General features: G+C 45.3%; 1 protein-coding gene across 2 annotated transcripts in view; it reads left to right on the top strand.

The window, feature by feature from the left end:
* Positions 1-373: 373 nt before the first annotated feature.
* Positions 374-18,972, top strand: part of epha4l (eph receptor A4, like) — a 55,480-nt gene continuing 36,881 nt past the window's right edge. Inside the window, exons 1-3 of one of the 2 annotated variants that reach the window (XM_076735870.1) lie at positions 374-804; positions 2,492-2,559; positions 5,357-6,020. In XM_076735870.1, coding sequence (XP_076591985.1) covers positions 708-804; positions 2,492-2,559; positions 5,357-6,020 — 829 coding nt within the window. In that variant the 5' untranslated portion in view covers positions 374-707. The remainder of the gene's footprint in view (positions 805-2,491; positions 2,560-5,356; positions 6,021-18,972) is intronic. The other variant, XM_076735869.1, reaches the window with a different exon arrangement.

Below are 18,972 nucleotides of genomic sequence, written 5' to 3'. Positions count from 1 at the left end.
ACTACATGCAGGATCAGCACAGTGTGGCTGCTGAGGAGCACCGAGGACAAAAACTGACGCATTGCATTTACGCATAGAAATATAGAGTTGAGGAGCGCTTTCTATTTTCCATTTAAAGTAGAGGAGGCAGTGACTGAAGCAGACTTTATTTCCTCCACAAACTCTGCGCTCTGCATGAATCTGCGCACACACGCTCTCACTTTCAGTTTATTTTCACTGCTGACAAACAGGATATTTCCCCGCGCAGTTTATTTGTGTAATGTCAGTCGGAGCCTCAGAGTCATGGAGAGGTTTACACCGCCTCTGTACTTGCATGGCAAACATCGTGAGCAATCCCACCTCACACAACCACCAACTCATCGCGTCTCTGGCTGTAGCGTCTACTGGTTAATGAGAGGCTGAGTTGTTTGGGATGTGCGGCGGGGGTTGGGGGGTAGTTAATGATTATTTTGCCCCCCCTCCACTACGTTTCCTATATGGATTGACGGGGTCCGCGTCAGAGCGCACAGAGTAGACCCGCCTCCTGGCTCCGGGGCGCTCGTTGCGTCTCTCTCCCCCTGTCCGCTTCAAATCCATATTCCACTGGGAGAGAGAGAGGGAGAGAGAGAGAGCGAGAGAGAGAGAGGGAGAGAGAGAGAGAGAGAGAGAGCAGGACCTAGGACAAGAGCAACGAAAGAAAAAGAGGAGAGAAAAACGGAACGACACAAATGGCACTCATGGCAGGGATTTTGTTCACGGCCACCTTTCTTGTTGTCGGGACTTCTACATTTGTTTCGTCGGCACGGATATACCCCCCAAATGAAGGTAAGGTTGTCGGGAGAAAAGAAGTGCCGCGGACTTGTGACTTCATCCCCGCTCCGCGTGTGCTTGCGCTGCGGAGCCGCACTTCGTGGCCCCTAGTTGCGGGTGCGTGGAGCCGCCGTGAGTTTAACGGTGGAAAACACCGACGGTCACCTTTACGCGGCGACTTTCGGTGGGTTTCATGTGAACGAAACTGGAATGAGAAGTGGCTGTCCAAATACGCAGCGGCTGTTTTGGTCTGGGCTCGGGCTTGGATCGTGCCAGCTGCCGAAAGCCTGGGATCAGGAATACTTGTAGCCCCGATACGTGCTGATCGCTCTTTTAGGAGAGAAGGTCAAGCTGATCTCAGCTCAGAAATTAGTTTAACGCTGCGTTGCATCTACCTAAACATGACATGCATGTAGAAGAGAAATGAAGTACATTTAAGAGTCAGTGGGAGAGAAATCGGGCACACATGCAGCTCCTTATTTATCAGAATTGTTCACAGTGATCGCTCCGGCTGTCACAGTGTGTTTGGTGGAAGGTGATTGTGAGAAGGATTGGAAAACTAATTCGGAAAGTGGAATTACGCACCGAATGGTCCCCAGTTATCAAAAATAAAGGGTATTGGGTTATGCTCTAGCCGATACATTTACTGAAAAGCGAACAAACACTAAAGTGAAGGATGTTTACAGTGAACATGGCTTGTCCTGCGCAGATCCAGAGCTCGGGAGGTTTCGCAGAGTTGCCTGCTCGGGGTCCCGGGGCGCACTGGATCCAGTTTCAAAATGTTAGGCCCAATACAGATTCAAGCCTGCTTTCTAGTGCAATCATTAATAAATGAAGTGCTTTATTTTATATAGAATAACCCCTTTGGATGCATAGAATCTGCCTTCTGCAGCATTATGTTTCTGTTTGACACTCGTCCACAACGATGCATCACGGTCTCATTATAGATTTAAATCTGAAACAAATGTTTCTGAAACAAATGTTTCAGATTTAAAAAGGATCAGTCTGTGTATTGCCTAATAATTTATAGTGTGAACTTACATAACGGGGTTATTTATTAATTCATACTGAGTAGATGATTTATAGTCACACCGAATTCAAAACAACCCCCAAAACAGATGATCTCCTCTTTTAACTCAATCGAGCGTATTTTTTAATTAATGCTCCACGGACACCATGTTTTACTTTTTCTCGAGGAAACAGCCTGTCCCTCTGTTGGGCCATTTTAAATGCGTTTTGTTCTTCAGCGACCAAGTTTACGCAGACGGCTCCCTAATTGATTCCGATCACATCAAACACGCTCAAAGCCGATGCTGAGCAAAAACAATTACTTTAAAGACACTGGGGAAATACATTTGTCATTTGCAGAAAGTCTTGTTCTTAACGAAAATCAATCTCACCGACACGCAGAGCATGGAAAGGGGCTCCGCAGAACAAAACATTTACACGTTGATCATTTCTAAGACCCTTGGCCTAGCAGTTTTATTCTCTATTTGTTCTGACATCAATCACGAGGATATTTTTCTATTTGATAAATCGCTTTAACACTTATGTCTATTTAGTGAGCCTCTTTTGAAAAGAAAAAAAGGAACCAATTTTCTCACTAAATCTGTTAGGCTGAAGTGGATTATTACATGCCAGTGCTGAAGCTGTATGGACGGACTAAGACTACATGCTCACTTCTCCCATTCTCGTTTTCCAGTCACGTTATTGGACTCCAGATCTGTACAGGGGGAGCTGGGATGGGTCGCCAACCCGACAGAAGGAGGGGTAAGTAGCCTACTGCAAAGAAGTGTCCCCTTGTTAGGACGCATGGTCCCCTATTGAGCAAAAATGGAGAGATAATATCCATTATTGGCAGGAGCAGTGGAGTGGTCCGCCAAATAGATACACAGCGCTCTTTGATAAGATTCTGTCCCGGTGAGCCCTTTATGGGAATATCTTTGTTGATGATTTATTGTGCAGCTGTCTGCACTGTAGGGGTATTAAGCTCAGGGTTAGGCTCAAGGCATCACTTCCAGTATCTTACGCTAAAATATCGGTAAATTTCAATTTGCCATTATTTTGTGCACAGAGACCCTCTGGATCTCCCTCCAGGGCCCCATGGGGTCTCTGGAATCCACTTTGAGAACCATCGGTCTATAGGCACCCCCCTTCTCACCCCAAGCCCCTGCTCCCCTTTCTCCTCGCTTCCCTTCTCTCTAACCACTCTGTAATGGTCAGATGCAGGGGCCGATACTGCAGCGGGCGTCAGGTTTCCTGAATAGATGGTGGATTGAATCGGTCTTTGTGGAGAAACTTTATATCCCTTTCCACCATTGAGTCGAAGAGAGGGAGAGAGAGGAACTTGGCAGCAGAGGGAGGGTCCTCTGGAATGGATGAATAAAGGGAAAAGTGCAGTGGGGTTCAGCTCTTGCCGCGAGACTACTGGATCTTGCTATAAAACAACAGGGAATAGGGTCGACTGAATGCGTGATCCCTCAGTCTAATTGGGATATCTACAGTGGCTCTGATAAGAGGAAGAATGGCGGCTGCAGTTGGGCCTACGGTGTGCCATGGGCATTAGAGGGTTAGGGAAACAGAAGGCACATACCATGCCTGAACCACGTCTCAGTCTGATCATATTGAAAGGGCTAAAATTGTATTTAAATGCCACATCTTTGAAAGTCAGTGATGACCTAAATTAGTAATTGTTCACATTAAACAAATAACAGTGCTTTGTCAGTCAGAAGTCACCCCTGCATTTGTTCCACTGACGGAAAGTGATGATGAGCACAGGCGATTTATTCACTGTTTTATTAGAATGAATCCCAATTAGCAACAATCATGTCAGCTAATGAATATGAACCCAAGGGAGCAGAATTTCACCTCATGCAGCTGTTGCAGACTCTGCCCATCAGCTTTTCTCAATGAACTTGCCCGGTGCTGCGCTCGGGTCCTCCCCTCAACCATTTTATCACAAACAAGTGATTGACAGGGTCCTGGCAGCCCCAGCAAGCCTGCATTCACCCTCTCATTACAACCAATTGGCCTTATTCTCCTTCTTTCCTGCTATCGGGGAAAGGTGCGGCCTTATCTCAGCACCGCTTGATTTCCACAACAAAAGGGGGGCTGAAGGAACAGATCAGAGTGGAATGGAACAGCAGGGAATGATAGACATTTTCTCAAATCATACAGCCACAGCTATGTTTAGCATTATCCCACCCTCCTCCAGGGATATAAGGCTTTAGACCAGATTGTTTATGATAAGGCGTCAAATCAAATCTGTCAGCGTAAACCATATCTTCCACTGTCCCATTATAAGTTTTTTTGCGCAGTTTTCTAAATGTTTGAAGCTACGGCAGCCAAAGGCCTGTCTGCTCTTGTTTGCAGCCCAGCTTAGTCAAAGACTCTATTTAAAACAGGCGGTGAAAAACGTAGGGGAACACACCGCTTTGAGCCTCTCAAGACATGCTTGTATTTGCTCAACGGTGATCTGTGGAGAGGGGAACTTTATCAAAAGTAAAACAAACATTCCCTCCCGGCAAAAATAAGCCAGGCCGCGCTGGATAACGTAATCCATGCAGCCCCACGTCAGCGTCTCCCGCTCTCTCCTGTGAGTTCATACTAACAACAGCGGTGAACATGTGTGCCTCTTTCCCCCATACCCCATCATGTTTGCTGATGTAAAGCAGGCACACATTAGCTCATTAGCATTGATTCAGACCTTTAGTTTTTGCATTCACATAATCCTGTGTTTTTATTCTTTCACCATACAGGTCTGTGTGTGTGTGTGTGTGTGTGTGTGTGTGTGTGTGCGTGCGATGTGTATTACTCACGTTGTGAGGACATAAATCTGTTTACACAGTCACATTGTGGGGACTTGCCTTGCACAGGGAGACAAAATGTCCCCGTAATGTAAAACATTACATTTTGGGTTAAGGTTAGGTTTGGGTTAGGGTAAGTCTCCAGGAAATTAAACTAAGTCTATGTAATGTCCGCAAATGTGAGGGAAACACCACTGTGTGTGTGTGTGTGTGTGTGTGTGTGTGTGTGTGTGTGTGTGTGTGTGTATGTATGTGAAGAGGATTTTGTATACCATTCCCTAAGTAATTGAACTGCAGGCTTTACTGAAGCATAGAACTAATTACAAATTTCCTTTCTCACAGTTGCGGAGCATCCATGAATATTAATATCTTTATGATTCTATATTAGGACCTAACAAGTCTATTAGGTGCCATTCATAAAATATGCATTAAGTTTAGGCATCAATTAATTGCTCTGCTGAGACTCAAATATTGACTAATCTTTCTCGCATGCCTTTTTGCACAGTATCTCTCATTCTTGGCATAGGCTCCCAGTCATGTGTGATACTTTCATAGGTCATTTTAAGTAGGAGAGCATTTAGTTTTGATATTTGTCTGATGTTCTTAACCTTTAACAAGTCTGCCATGACAATGTTATAGCATTTCCTACTGTTCTGAACATTCTTAAAACTATGGTTTAGAATGAAACATAGGCAATTCATTTGCAGATGGCAACTTTGGAATATTCTTGTAACATCTTTAATATTGTGTCCTTTCCCCAGTGGGAGGAAGTGAGTATTATGGATGAAAAGAACATTCCCATCCGGACGTACCAGGTGTGCAATGTCATGGAGCCAAACCAGAACAACTGGCTCCGCACTGACTGGATTCCCCGAGGCGGTGCCCAGCGTGTCTATATTGAGATCAAGTTCACCCTCCGAGACTGCAACAGCCTCCCCGGGGTCATGGGAACCTGCAAGGAAACCTTCAATCTTTACTACTATGAGTCCAACAATGATAAGGAGCGCTACATCCGTGAGAACCAGTTTGGCAAGATCGATACCATTGCTGCAGATGAGAGCTTCACTCAGGTGGACATCGGCGATCGCATCATGAAGCTGAACACAGAGGTCCGGGATGTGGGCGCCTTGACCCGGAAGGGGTTCTATTTGGCCTTCCAGGATGTTGGAGCATGCATTGCGCTTGTGTCTGTGAGGGTCTTCTACAAGAAATGTCCTTTAGCGGTGCGTAACTTGGCCCAGTTTCCTGATACCATCACTGGAGCCGATACCTCCTCACTTGTGGAGGTTCGTGGCTCATGCGTGGATAATTCAGAAGAGAAGGAGGTTCCCAAGATGTACTGCGGGGCCGATGGAGAGTGGCTGGTGCCCATTGGGAATTGCCTGTGTAACCCTGGATACGAGGAGCGCAATGCAGAATGTCAAGGTAAAGAACTGACATTTGTCTTGTGTTTCTTGGGGATGACTCTTTCTCTATTTATGAATCACTCTTTCCCAAACCCTGCCAGCCCTACAGTATCCTGCCTCTTTAATTTCTCCCCATCCTCTCGCTCTGTTCCTTTGTCTTTATCCCCCACGTTTCCTTCTCTTTGTCTTTCCCTCCCTCGATTTACCCACCTCACACTCTGTTGGATATTTCTGTCTCTTCGTTCTCCCACTCTCAACAGCCGTCTTTCCAGTGTCTGGTTGGGTGATAGAAGCAATGATTATTGTAAATGGAGTAATTAGTGGACCCACTGAGGGGTGTTGTGCAATGGGATGCATCCTAGGAGAATCTGTGACACTGGGAGAGGAGGGTAAAGCTCCGACTGGTTTGCACTACTGCTGTGTCTTTCACCCCCACCTGTTCTTTCTCTTATTCCCAATGGTGCCCGAAGCTGGGAGAAAGAGATAGACAGCTTTAGTGCAAGGGAAGGAGAGAGAAAGAGTTTATCATTCCAAGCAGGTATGAGAAGAGTGAAAATACACAGCTGGGAGATGGGGTTGAAATAGTGCTATTTGGTAGGGGGGAATAGCCCTCGGTGGATGATTATTCTAGTCTCAGCTCGCTGTGATCCTATACCAGGCTGTTTGATGAGGTTTTAAGGTCAGTGCACAGCGCCTTCTTCCACGTTTTTAAAATCAGGAGCGTTATAGAGCCTTCAGCATGTTGGTGAAATCAGAACGTTGCCCAGGAATACATGTCGGAAAAAACACGTCAATAGACCTTTCCGATTTTTTGCTTCAAGACATTTGAAACTTTGGCTCTTATGATGAATGGCATTTTTGATAAACTTTACCCTCATTTAACATGTAGAAAATAGTTTCTGGTAAGCAGCAGTGCAGTGTGGATAGCATCTAGTAGTATTCTGCAGCTGCTTTGTGGATCACATCCAGCATTTTGCCAAGCTGAGGCGCAGTTGTAAGCTGGCCAGACAAGCGGATGCCAATTCTGCCACAATGGTTTATTGGTATACCCCACCAGCCACCCACCACCATCGCACACAAAAACCAGTGAGCCACAGCAGTGAGGGGTCAGAGGCTGGGCACGGGTGATTAACAGGGGGACAGACCACTACACCTCTCCTAATTTACGAGGGAGCCTTTATCTTGGAGGACTAATTGCATGACAAGCAGGTCTGGTGATTTAGGGGTAACACTGGCTGCTTGGGGGTGGGGAGGCAAAGGGGCACAAGTAGTCACAGATGGGTTTGTGTGTGTATTTGTGTGTGTATTTGTCCAAAAAAGTATCATCTGAGCTGTAAGAACTCGGTTGGAATGCTGCCCGTCTCCCCTGTCGCTGGGTTCAGATGGCTCTGGCCAGATTTCTGTCGCCAGGGTTGGCTTCAAAGAAGCACAGAGAGATGGAGGGGTGAGGGAAGGAGACCAGAAAGTAGTTAGTTACAGACTTTAGGTAAATCTCCCCTGGATTGGCTTTCTATCATGCCATTTACGATAATAACCTCTCTTATTTCAAATCAGAATGAGAACCCTGATCTCACACTGTGTATCATAACTTTCATTTCCCTGCAACATTGAAACAGCCTCCTTATCGCTCCTCTTTAATTTCAGTTGAGATAAATAGCTGTTACTCTCCAAAGAAGGCAACAAAGGATTTGGAAACCTTGGTTTTATATGACTAATGCAGTCTCATAGTGTCTGCCAGCCTCTGAGCTGGCAGTATTGCTTTTTATGCCAGTATATCCATTTAGCTCACATACCACCGCATGTGTTTTAGTTTGTTTAACTTTTCACTGCCAATACATCCACTCCATTCACTCTCAGCATCAATTCAACTGTTAAAAAAGTTTTTTAACATTTCACTTTCAATTGGAAACTGGATAACGTGCTTTGGGTTTGCATGGCTGCCTGAGGTGTCAGTGTGGGTCAGCTCCAGTGACCGAAGGGTTAAGAAGTGCCGGCCAATGTCAGTCTTCAAATGCACTGATGAGCTGGTTAATATTCCCCCATGTGACAGGCTGTATGGGAGAGGGGCTCCTCTCTGTGAGTGTGTTGATCAAGAGACTTCAGCAGGAGCTAGTTTTGGGGGAGGGAGAGTGGCTTTCAAGAGAGAATTGTGGGTGCGTGTTAATAGCTTTTTCCTGATATATTAAAAATGTTTAGCTAAGTGTGTGAGAGCATCTCTTCATGTACTCATACTTTGTGGCTTGATTTGGTCTCAAACCTTTCTTTTTGAAAGTTGTCCATGGTGCACACAAGCCCAGTTTTGTGTGCGTGTAAGTGTGTGTTTGCATACTTGTGTGTCTGTGCTTGTCTTGTGTTCGTGCAGGGTTACAAGGCCACCTTGGCCCCTGGTTCCCAGCCTAGGATGAATGGGCTCTCCTCCATCATTGTTGGGGGCAGCAGTGGAGGCGGCTAAGGCTGGTGAAGTTTGGGGGGGGGGGGTAGAAGGGGGGCTGATGGGGCTCGTAAAGGTTTTATTCTCCACCCCTGGCAGAGGTCAGGGGTCATCCCCTCTTGCATCTATCTTACTGTTGCGTCTGACAGGGTTGTGGATCCAGGATTGATTAAGACGTCAGGGTTTTGACAGCTGTGGTGGGGGTGTGTGTATGCATGTCTGTCCTCGAGGTGGGCCAAGGGTGGCCAGGGTGTACACCCAGGGCCAAGGCAAGAGGGGCAACCCAGGGCACTGAAGGCCAAGGGGCCCCCTGATCTAAGAAGAGGGGACTCTGTCTGTTTGCATTTGGGATCCCTTTCCCTGTTAACCCCCCCCCCCCCCACACACACACACACACACACTCTGTTGGGGAAGGGTGGGGGTCAGGGGTGTCCCCTCGCTCCTCATCTGGTGAGGGGGTTCCTACTGTTGGAGGGGTGGGAGGGACAGATTAGTGAGAGCTGCGTATGTCGTGGGGAAATGATAATTGCTCTGTTTTTTTGTTTGTTTCTTTTTTTCTGTTGTCAAGTGAGAGAAACATTTGAACAACATATGCTGTGGCAGCAGTTTTGCCTCTGCAGGACAATGATTGTGTTTTCAGGAAAATCAGCAAGTTGTGTGTGTGTGTGTGTGTGTGTGTGTGTGTGTTTGCCCTGAAGTTGTAGTCATTGGCATGTGTTTGCATGTGTTTAATGAAGACATAGTTTGGTTGAGGAGTGAAGGTGGCAGATACTGCGGAATCCTAGTTCATGGCTGCGCTGTTAACTGGCACCCCGCAATCATCAGCACACACACGCAAACACACCCACACACACACACACGCACACACACACACACACACACACACACACACACACGCACACGCATGCACACAAGCATGCACACACACACGCACACACACACACACACACTTTGTTCTGCTCTTATTTATTTAATACAAAACACAAAAATGTATCTCTCCTTTCAGATAAAGGCATTAAGGCAACCCTGAGAATCACTTTCAGTATCTATTATCTTATCGTGCATTTCCTTAAAACCTGTTTGCACCTCTGTGTGTGTGTGTGTGTGTGTGTGTGAATAATGGCTTAGGGCCCGATTGTGATGTCAGCGTGTGATCGGGGCATTTTCTCACCTGAGACCCCCCTCCACCTTCTCTATTCCCAGCAGTCTTTGCTGAGCTGGAAACTCTCATTCATACTGGATTAAGAGGTTTTAGGGATGAAGTTTCTCTCCTGTGCTCCACTCATTGTGTGAGTGTGTCTATCTGGGTCTTCCATTCTCTCTCTCCCTCTGTTGACAGTGTTAAATATGCGCTTGGGAGCATCATTCTAAATTCACCACGTAATTCTATTTAGCCCGCTGGTCCCCGATGCCTTTAAATACACAGACACAGTCCCTTGCTCTTCCTCTCCCTCCATTATTTACCTCCTCCTTCTTCCTCTCTTCTGCATATACTCAAATTAAGTATTTGCATCTTCTTCTTGGTGGCTTGGTTGCTTGCTTGCTTGTTTTTTCTCTCTCTTTTTAAGTTTCCTGTTGCTTTAATGGCTCCTCATGAGCTTTTTTCTCTCTTTTCATATATCTCTTTCTCCTTTTATCTCTGTGCATTTTTTCCTGTGAGCAATTTTCACCCATTCAGTCTCTTTTCTCCTCCTGTCTTTTTTTTCTCCTTCTCTCTGCTCCGGCCATCAAGGTGGTTAGTGTTCGTCAGCCTGTCTCTGGTGGCAGCAGCAGGAAGCGGGCTGAATAATGAGATTACCTTCACTGTTGGGAGGGAGGCACACAGAACATCATCACTCGTCACTGTTGCCACAAACACACACGCAGATGCGCACACACAGACACGTGCACAAGTGTGTGCGTGTGCTCCCAAGCCTGAATAATAAGAATCCAGACACACGTAGGGAAAACATGTACAGCCATGCATGCATACTCGTACAAACTAACAAAAAAGCCAGCTTTACACACACGTGTAAAAAAGGGCATGTTAAGTAATAGACTCAAGTACACATTCATAAATATGTAGCAGATACACACACACACACATACACAAGCTTTAGTCTGTGTTAGCACACAGACACACACTCAAAGCTGAGCAGAGCAGAATGGAGGTGAATGTACTCATCACTCTCCCTGCCGCCAGAGAGGCTCATTTTGTGCTGCTGAATAGAGACGCGGAATCTATTACCAACGGAGAGCTGGAAAGAACAACAGATACAGAAAGAGAGGACAAAATGTCTCATGAGAAATCTTCCACCACCCTTTCCATTCCGGCTGAAATAATTGCTTAAAGCATCTTTTAAAAATATTCCACTCTTCTTTTAACTCCTCAAATGACGAGAAAGCCCCCTCAACACACACAAATGCCCCCCTGACTGTGTGGAGGAGGGAGGTGGGTGGGTGGTGGTGGTGGTGGGAGTGGTAATTCAACCGTCATTAGCTGAGGTGCTGAAATGTTTTTCCTGCTTGGGCTGCCGTCCTGCCTCAGTGTTTGTTCCCTTTGCAGTTCTCGACACTCATCACCCCTCTCTCTTTCTCCTCGCGGTGCCCTGTTCAGGCCAGGAAGTCATCGGTGATTGAGCATGACCCAGGGCTGATGGCCGTAGCGCTCCCACAGCGCCAGCTCTGTCCAAATGTGTAGGAATACGCTACCACGAATATTTTTAAGTCATTCATCTTCCCAATGAGTTTTGAAAGCTCATTTTTTTCTGATGAGATCAAGTTAGTTTTAAGAATTCTCTGCAGCAATGAACTTTATTATGCATAATTTCAAGGAACTGACACTGATTTCAGGACAGTGCCAGAGGCACGTCAAACTTCAGTAGAAATAAGGACAATTATTCCAGCCTCAACTGTTTTGTGGAAAACTTTTCACGACTAGATATGAAACTATTAATACAATGAAAACTTCTTCTAAACTGCCCACTAAAATGCTTGCACATGCTGTGTAAAGCTAATACGACACTGTGTGGTTTGTGGCAGGGGGCTCCAGCAAATAACACGATGCAAAGAAGAACACTCTTTGCATCGTGTATTTTGACAGTAAGAAAACATGAGCTCATTGCACTGGTTTTTAACTGGTGTTAAATGACAATGTCATTTTAATCCTTGAAATAGGCTGATTGACATTGTGAATTATGATTAAATAAATTGGCTTTTGTTTTACAGAATGGGAATAAAACTCCTGTTGTGTCCCAGCCCCAGTTTTAGATTTTGCTATTGATGGACACTGTTGTTTTGCAGCACAATGCACAACATGATGGAGCTACAGGCCTGGGAAAAAAAAAAATGTGTGGAGAATGTGTGAGACAGTTCCAGACATCTTATTTTTTAAGTATCTTCTCCATCTTGGAGAAGATACGTAAAATAATATCAAATCTGTGCCATCCGTTGGTGCTTGCCAGTTACAGTACAGTAAATAAATGAATTTCATAAACTGGCACTCTCCTGTTAAAACCATGTATCTCCAACATGCCAACTTTTAAAGCGCTAAATGAAACGACTTTATATCTAGCTTTGTGACGATGTAAATCAACTGGTTTAAAAACATTTCCAAACCATAATGTAACACTTGGTCCATCAGTTTAACCCAAAAAAATCAAATTCACAAAAACTGGAGATGTGAAGTTTTCAATGGGCAGCGAGGATGGACTACCTTCTACAAAGTATACTATGGAGCTCAGTGCAAATTCTATATTTAATAGTGTACTATTATCAGGTAGTGTGGAGTATGGACAGCTTACAGGATCTGTTAAGATGGATGTTGTTATAGTGCGACTAACATGGCTGTCAGCTGGCATCAGGAGCATATAGCTGTGGAAGTTTCTAAAGGGGTTTAAAAGGATGATAACATTACTCTCTCCTCTCCTCTCTGCTCCTCTCCTCTCTGCTCCTCTCCTCTCCTCTCTCATCTTTTTGAAAAGCATCCTCTCTTTGAAGCCCGCGATGGGAAGAGGGAGCGATTAAAGCAGTCAGCAAGCAAATTAGCATGTCAAAAGGCCCTGAATCAATACCCCAGCTCTCTACCAACACAACCCTGCAGTCCTCCACCACCACCCCCTCTATCTGTCCCTGCCATTCCCCCATTCCTCCGGCTGTTTCCCTTCTTCTCCCTCCATTTTCTCCTGCACTCCTGCACACTCTCCCTCTTGCTCTCTTGCCCTTCTCTTTCTCTTTCACTCACTTTAAATTTTTCTTCCCCCTCTTCCTCCAAACCCCTGTTTTCTCCTTCAGCTGACAGACGGAGGGAAGGTGCAGAGTTTGTAAAGAGAGATGGACGGATGTATAGGCAGAGAAAGACGGATAGAGGGAGAAGTGGACAGCGATCAAGTGGGCATGGGTGGACTGTTTCAGAGAGGTTATGAAAGAGAAAGAGGGCCTCTGCCACCGTCTTTGTTTTGAAAGAGAGGGAGAACAGACCTCTCTCGCCAAGGAGAGTGGAGGAGATGGAGATGAGGAGGCAGGGAGGGAGGTAGAGAGAAAAAGAGACAAAAAACACGGGGGGGAAGTGAAGTGGAAAGAGATTTAGTTCCAGTCTGGCAGCCGTGCTTTTTCTACACTTCATCCGTCGGTTCACCATTGCACGGAAATCCCTTTGATCTGGAGCAATGTGTTACTGATAGCGAGGACTGAGTGTGTGTGTGTAGACAGACAGTGTGTGTCCGAACCATTATCTGTCCTATATTTATTCTGAGCATCTGTTGCAGGAGGCATATCGCATGCTGTATCATAACCTTCTATTAACGTTCCAATCGCGTTGCATGATCTGAGCCCGGAGACAAAGCAGGCCCGCAGCTCTTCAGATGGACGGCCAACTCTCCCTCACTATGTGACAATGGGAGGCTGATTGCAAACACCTTGAAAATGTTTCATCTCTCTCTCTCTTTCCCCCGCTGATTTCTATCTTAAGCTCCCTCCATCCTGCCAGGGTGAGAGTAGGTGGTCTTTTCTTCTCTCTCGTCGTCATCCTTTTTCTCAGGGGGCACAGAGTTCAGTGGCCAAATCAAAGGCTGCTCCGTGGCAATCAGTTAGGGGTTATGACAAAAAGCCTTGCAATAAAGGGCCGCTCTGTAATCTGATGTGCCCTGAGACTGGACACAGTGCCCATTTTAATGAGCTGTGATCCCCCTTTTCTAATCATGATGGTGGAGGAAATAGCACACTGGCTCATTCTCCCTGGCATTACACGCGTACGCTTAGAATGTGCGATTTTTATGTAGGAAGAAGAATAAGGAATGCAGGCAGGTTGTTGAAAGGACATCTGTCAGTGCAATAGAGTTGCGAAGTGGGAGGAGGCATGTAAGGTAGTCCTGTTCATTTCCTGCATAGACAATGTTAGATGAGTTTGGAGCACTTCCAAGTCTTGAATAGCCATAAAACTCTCCCGCATGAATCATTACCACAAAAGATGAACAGCTGCATTAGAAAAAAAGCTGATTTGTTGATTAAGCATTGACGGTACAAGCCTGTGTGCACAGAAACACAATGAGAGATGTCAGCTACGGCTTCCAAGGTGCGTTTAGGTAAGAAACATCCAATCACAGAGCTTCTTATCTAACTCTCAACAACAAAAAAGAGAATCAGCGCATTCCCCCAAAACTCTTCCCTTTAAAGAAATCTTTGAAATGGGAATTTACAGTGGGAACTGCCTGGCAGCTCTTTCAGATAAACTCTAACACACATACATGCACACAGTCCTGGGTTCACCCCAGAACTTTGAGATCATGTGGCTGACCTCTTGCTGCGAGTACATGTGTATGCACATGGGCATGTAAAGTACGTGTGTATCAAACACACCGCAGGGTTGCCTGTGAGGTGTAACCTCTCTGTGGGAGAGCTGAAATGTAATTTGGGGATGTGGAGGTCTCGCAGCACCAGGGATCCAAAGCTGCAGATCTCCAGCCAAAGGCAGAGGTGTGTCCATGCTAGGGCACGTCTCTGGGATTAGAAACCTTGATCCCCACTGATCCGCAGCAAGCTGTCAAATACTGCTGGAAGAGAAGGAAAAAAAAAAAGATGCGATCCGTTGAAGTCTCACACAACGGAGCAATGTGAGGGGAGGAAGAAAGAGGAGGGGAGAGAAAACAGAGAAACGCAGATAGGATAGAGAGTGAGAAAGAAAGGAAGTCACTGGAATGAAACGGAATCACATAGATATCCAAGTGGAGCATGAATGTGTATGACAGAGGGAGTGTGTGTATTGAGTAAAGGAGAGAGGAAGATGAATTGACTCCTGTCTTGTGAGCTTGATAAACGGCTGGAAATGTGAAAGGTGAAGTGGGGGGTTACGGGTACGGACGGTGATCGCTCTCTGAACAAGTCTAGTGTGGTTGTGTCACGACCTCTGGCAGCTGTAGTTGATATTACTGTCAATGGTGCTACCTGTGTGTATTGTAGGGTTGTTTCACCTGACTGTTTTCATTGGAGCTACTGCCAACTGAAGAAATAGTCCCTATGAAAGCTGTTGATAGCATAGATCATCCAGAGTTTGGGATAGTCTACAGAATTGACCTTTTAGGTAATTTAAATGGTGATAAGAACTGTGTGTTGGGTGGAATATCCTTGGTAGATCCTTTGTGTTTGATGTGTAAAGATACAATAATGGCAGTGTTAAGCAAGAGAATAAAGGAGGTCATGAACGCATTTTTGGCAGGTCTGCGTGGCGTTGGGTGCTGCTCGAATCACAGACAAAGCTGCCAAGTGTGGAGCATAACCCTAAGCGGTGAAAGAAACCATAAAGATAAGGAGAGATAACAGACAAGGCAGGAAGAGAGCAGGAGACATACTTGGAGTGAAGTAACGCGAGGAGTCCAAAAGATACAAAACATAACACAGAAACTTGACGCTGGCCCTCTTCCAGCAGTGCCCACACACTTACTTCAAAGCTTGCAGTGCATTTGAATCTTTGTTTGCCTCTTCCCATCATCGCCGAGCCTGTGTGTCTGTCTTCACATCAAAGCTAGAGGCTAAAACATTACACATTAGCAGAGTAACCCGGTCTAAGCAGCAGCCATTAACCTCAGGCTCCTGTTACACACCCTGTAGCCCCCCTGCAAGGCCAGGTTCAACTAGCCTGGGGTTAGAGAGGGCAACGCATGCACCCAATGGCAAAGTTTGTGGACACACATATATGCTATTAACTTAGGAATGCACACACATATCATGCATTTCCATACCATGCGAACAGGAGCTGACACAGTTTCAAGTCGAGGCGGTATCGCTTCCTTGACAGCAATGACCTCGATGCTGTTTTGAGAGAGAGAGCGAGAGAGAGGAGGGGAAAGTGGTCTGGAGAGAGTGAGGCCTGAGTGACACCAGGAGAGGTCAAAGGTTAAATCAGTGACAGCCACAGTGGAGACCAGCAGACCGTCATTGGGCTGACACGAGCTGTTGAGGAGCTAGTGACCCAGGAAAGTTTTTATGTATGACTGAGCACGGACACACACACACACACACACACACACACACACACACACACACAGAGTGCATATAACTACATGTCGTCACACACACAATGCAATGACACAATTGTGCGCACGGTTTTCTCAGGGACACACACCCTCGCGCACACACACATGCACAATAGAAGGTGCTTTGAGGCCCCAGACAGGCTGTCGTCTGGGAGCTACAAGTAGATTACCTAAACAAACAACCTAAAAATACCTTGCTTTTCACTCAGAAGTTGACCCTTCCCAACCCCCCTCATAACCCACCAAGCTGCTTCTGAGAAACCAACAAGGTTGATGTTAAACTTGCCCCTGAGACCAAAGGCAGCAAGGTAATTAAAGTTTTTGTATGCTTGTTTCACCGCACTTAAGTGTTGACACGTGCGTTCTCCCTGAGTGTGTGAGCTGCGTTCGAGTGTGCTTTGCTTTATGATTTCATTTAATACGAGGATGTAGCAGAACCAAAACACTCACTTTGACCAGCGGTTAATGTTAATGTAAATATTTGAGAGTGGTAAGTGCATCATTATATTCTTCTAAGTGGTTAATGCATTCGGCATGATGGGCCAGTCCCCCTCTTTGTTTATGCTAAGGACTAAGTAAGAATACTTTCCAATGCCACTGATTTGAATTTTGGATTGTTTGTCTTTTAAAAAAATACTGATGGCGACTGCTTACTAATTTTTTTTCCATATTTTATCCGGATGCTACGTTATGTGATATGAAAGGTTTATTTTCATTTTACATTATATGTGATATAGTTATGTGGTAATGACATCATACTCTGGCCATTTTCTAGTACCATTGTAGTCACCTGAGGTCACACACCTGTGGCAGGCAGTCAGAAAGGGTTGAAAGAGGTTGAGAGGTGTTTTAGAGCTGGAAACAGAATTGATCAAATGATAGACATTATGAATCTACCTAAATTTACTTGTATCTCAACTCGCAATAAATATCACAAAACTGACCCTTAGCACCGAAACATTCCAGTATCAATAACTGGTCATACAGAAATTAAGTGAGGCAATGTGAGAATAGAAATGCATGCAGTGATGCATAAGAGTCATGTTACAGGAGTTGCTTAGTTGGTTGCTCTGATCATCTTGATCAGATCTTCTTGATTAGAACCAGATGGGAATTAGTACAGTGTGATATTAATGATATAGTGTGCTTTATTTATTTATTTATTTATTTATTTATTTATTGTTCTGGGAATGTGATTACGAGACAAGTAGAATGAGTCTCTGTTCATTTTACTGAGCTGAGCTCAAAACATTCTGCCACTTGTTCTAATGCTCTCCTGAACTTGGAAAAAACATCATTTAAGATACAGTTTATCCCAGTGTCACAATAACTGAATCTTACATGCTTTTGAATCCACAAAATCAATACCTATAATGAGTGCGATGTATGATGTGCAACATGAATAAAAGTACAATTAACCTATGTTAACATGACAAATCTATTGTAAATGTTGCATTGAGGGGGATTTCAGTGATTTGTTATGTATTTGTGCTACAGTGCGACACGTGGTTTACACTTGTTTACAGAATTGGATATGAGGCCCCATTGAGACTGCTTCCCTATCGCTTCCTCTTCCTCTTCACCTATTCTTGGTGTGTGTTTGTGTGTGTTCTCCTCACACATCCTCCCTTTTCCTGCCCCATTCTCTTTGACTTGCTGCGAGCAGAATAGTTGAGCTCTCCCAATTGTTTAGCGGTGTGTGCCGATGTGAGTGTCCCCTCGCACAGCAGCATTAGCATACACCCCCACGTCCCACCTCTCTGCCTCTTTTTCATAATTGAATTGAAATGCAGCTCTTTTCATAGTAAACAATGTCAGGAAAGCATGCTAGGTACACTGCCTACTCACACACACACACACACATGCAGATGCACACACGTCCAACATGAGACTCAGGCCCCTGCAGACCTTCGGGAAATTGGACCAAGACAATACCCTGACTGAGTTTGTTTACCTCCCATCGTCCCTGCAGTGCTCATGTCCTCGTGCTTACCCTGCGTACACAAAGCCAGTTTGGTGGATGTGTGTGTGTGTGTGTGTGTCTTTGTGTGTTTTCGTATGCATGCATGGTACTGCAAAGTGCATCTGTGTAGTCTACCTTTGAAAGGCTTTGTGTACATACCTGAGATTGTGCAGGTGTGCAGAGGTTTGTAAGCCTCTGTTTGCGTATATATATCTCTCTGTCTTGTTTGTCTTGAATTATAGTCCATTACCCACCTGCTGCACAAATCTTAGGTCACAAAAGGTCTTTAGTGGTTTGGCACTGTGCCTAGATTTGGGTGGTGCCACCCTTGCGGACCTGGCGTGGGTGCAAAAGTGGAATCTGAGTGGCCCCCACCCATCGTAGCCAAGACAGTATTTGACCTAACAAAGACGGATCTGTTTGCTGCCTACACCTCTCCCTGTTCTGTCCCTCTCTTTAGCTTTCTTTTAGTGCCCCATTCTTTCCCTTACATTCACATAAGTACCCTGGTCTCATTTTTAGGGAGTGGTGTAGTCCATTCTGAAGTGGTTGGGTGGAATACTTTAGATTTTTGTGATATAACCATTGTACTAATATTCCTTCTTAAGGCCAGGCTTGAGGAATTAGGGAGGAAGTTGAGGCCTACGTGTCAATAAGAACGCAGAGCCCTTGGTCCGCAGGAAGTCCTCGGAACAATATTTCAGTTTTTTCAGTTATGCAATCCAAACAGAAACAATATAGGTGGAACCCCAGTGGACCCTTGTTAACAGTATATCGGAGTAGGAAATGGTTTGATAGGCCTCTATATTAACAGAAACGTCCTTATTAGGCTTTAACATGTTACTGTGTATGACCATTTTTAGCCATCAGGCTCTGCTTTTGTTGTAATTTTCATTTTTACGACATGCGCTGCTCATCTGCTACTTTGGCTGGTGCTCCCATGTGTCAGGTAGAGACATTTTAATTAGGGCAGTGTCGTGGGTGGCTTGTGATGGATCGGTGCTGCTGAAAATACAGTTATAAATCATCCACTGTCTGACAGACAAACTGTTGGCAACTCCTGCACCCC

The sequence above is a fragment of the Chaetodon auriga genome, chromosome 7 (genome assembly GCF_051107435.1).
Source record: "Chaetodon auriga isolate fChaAug3 chromosome 7, fChaAug3.hap1, whole genome shotgun sequence".
NCBI classification, from domain to species: domain Eukaryota; kingdom Metazoa; phylum Chordata; class Actinopteri; order Chaetodontiformes; family Chaetodontidae; genus Chaetodon; species Chaetodon auriga.
Note: the sequence above shows the minus strand (reverse complement) of the source record. Positions and strands in the feature narration are given on the sequence as shown.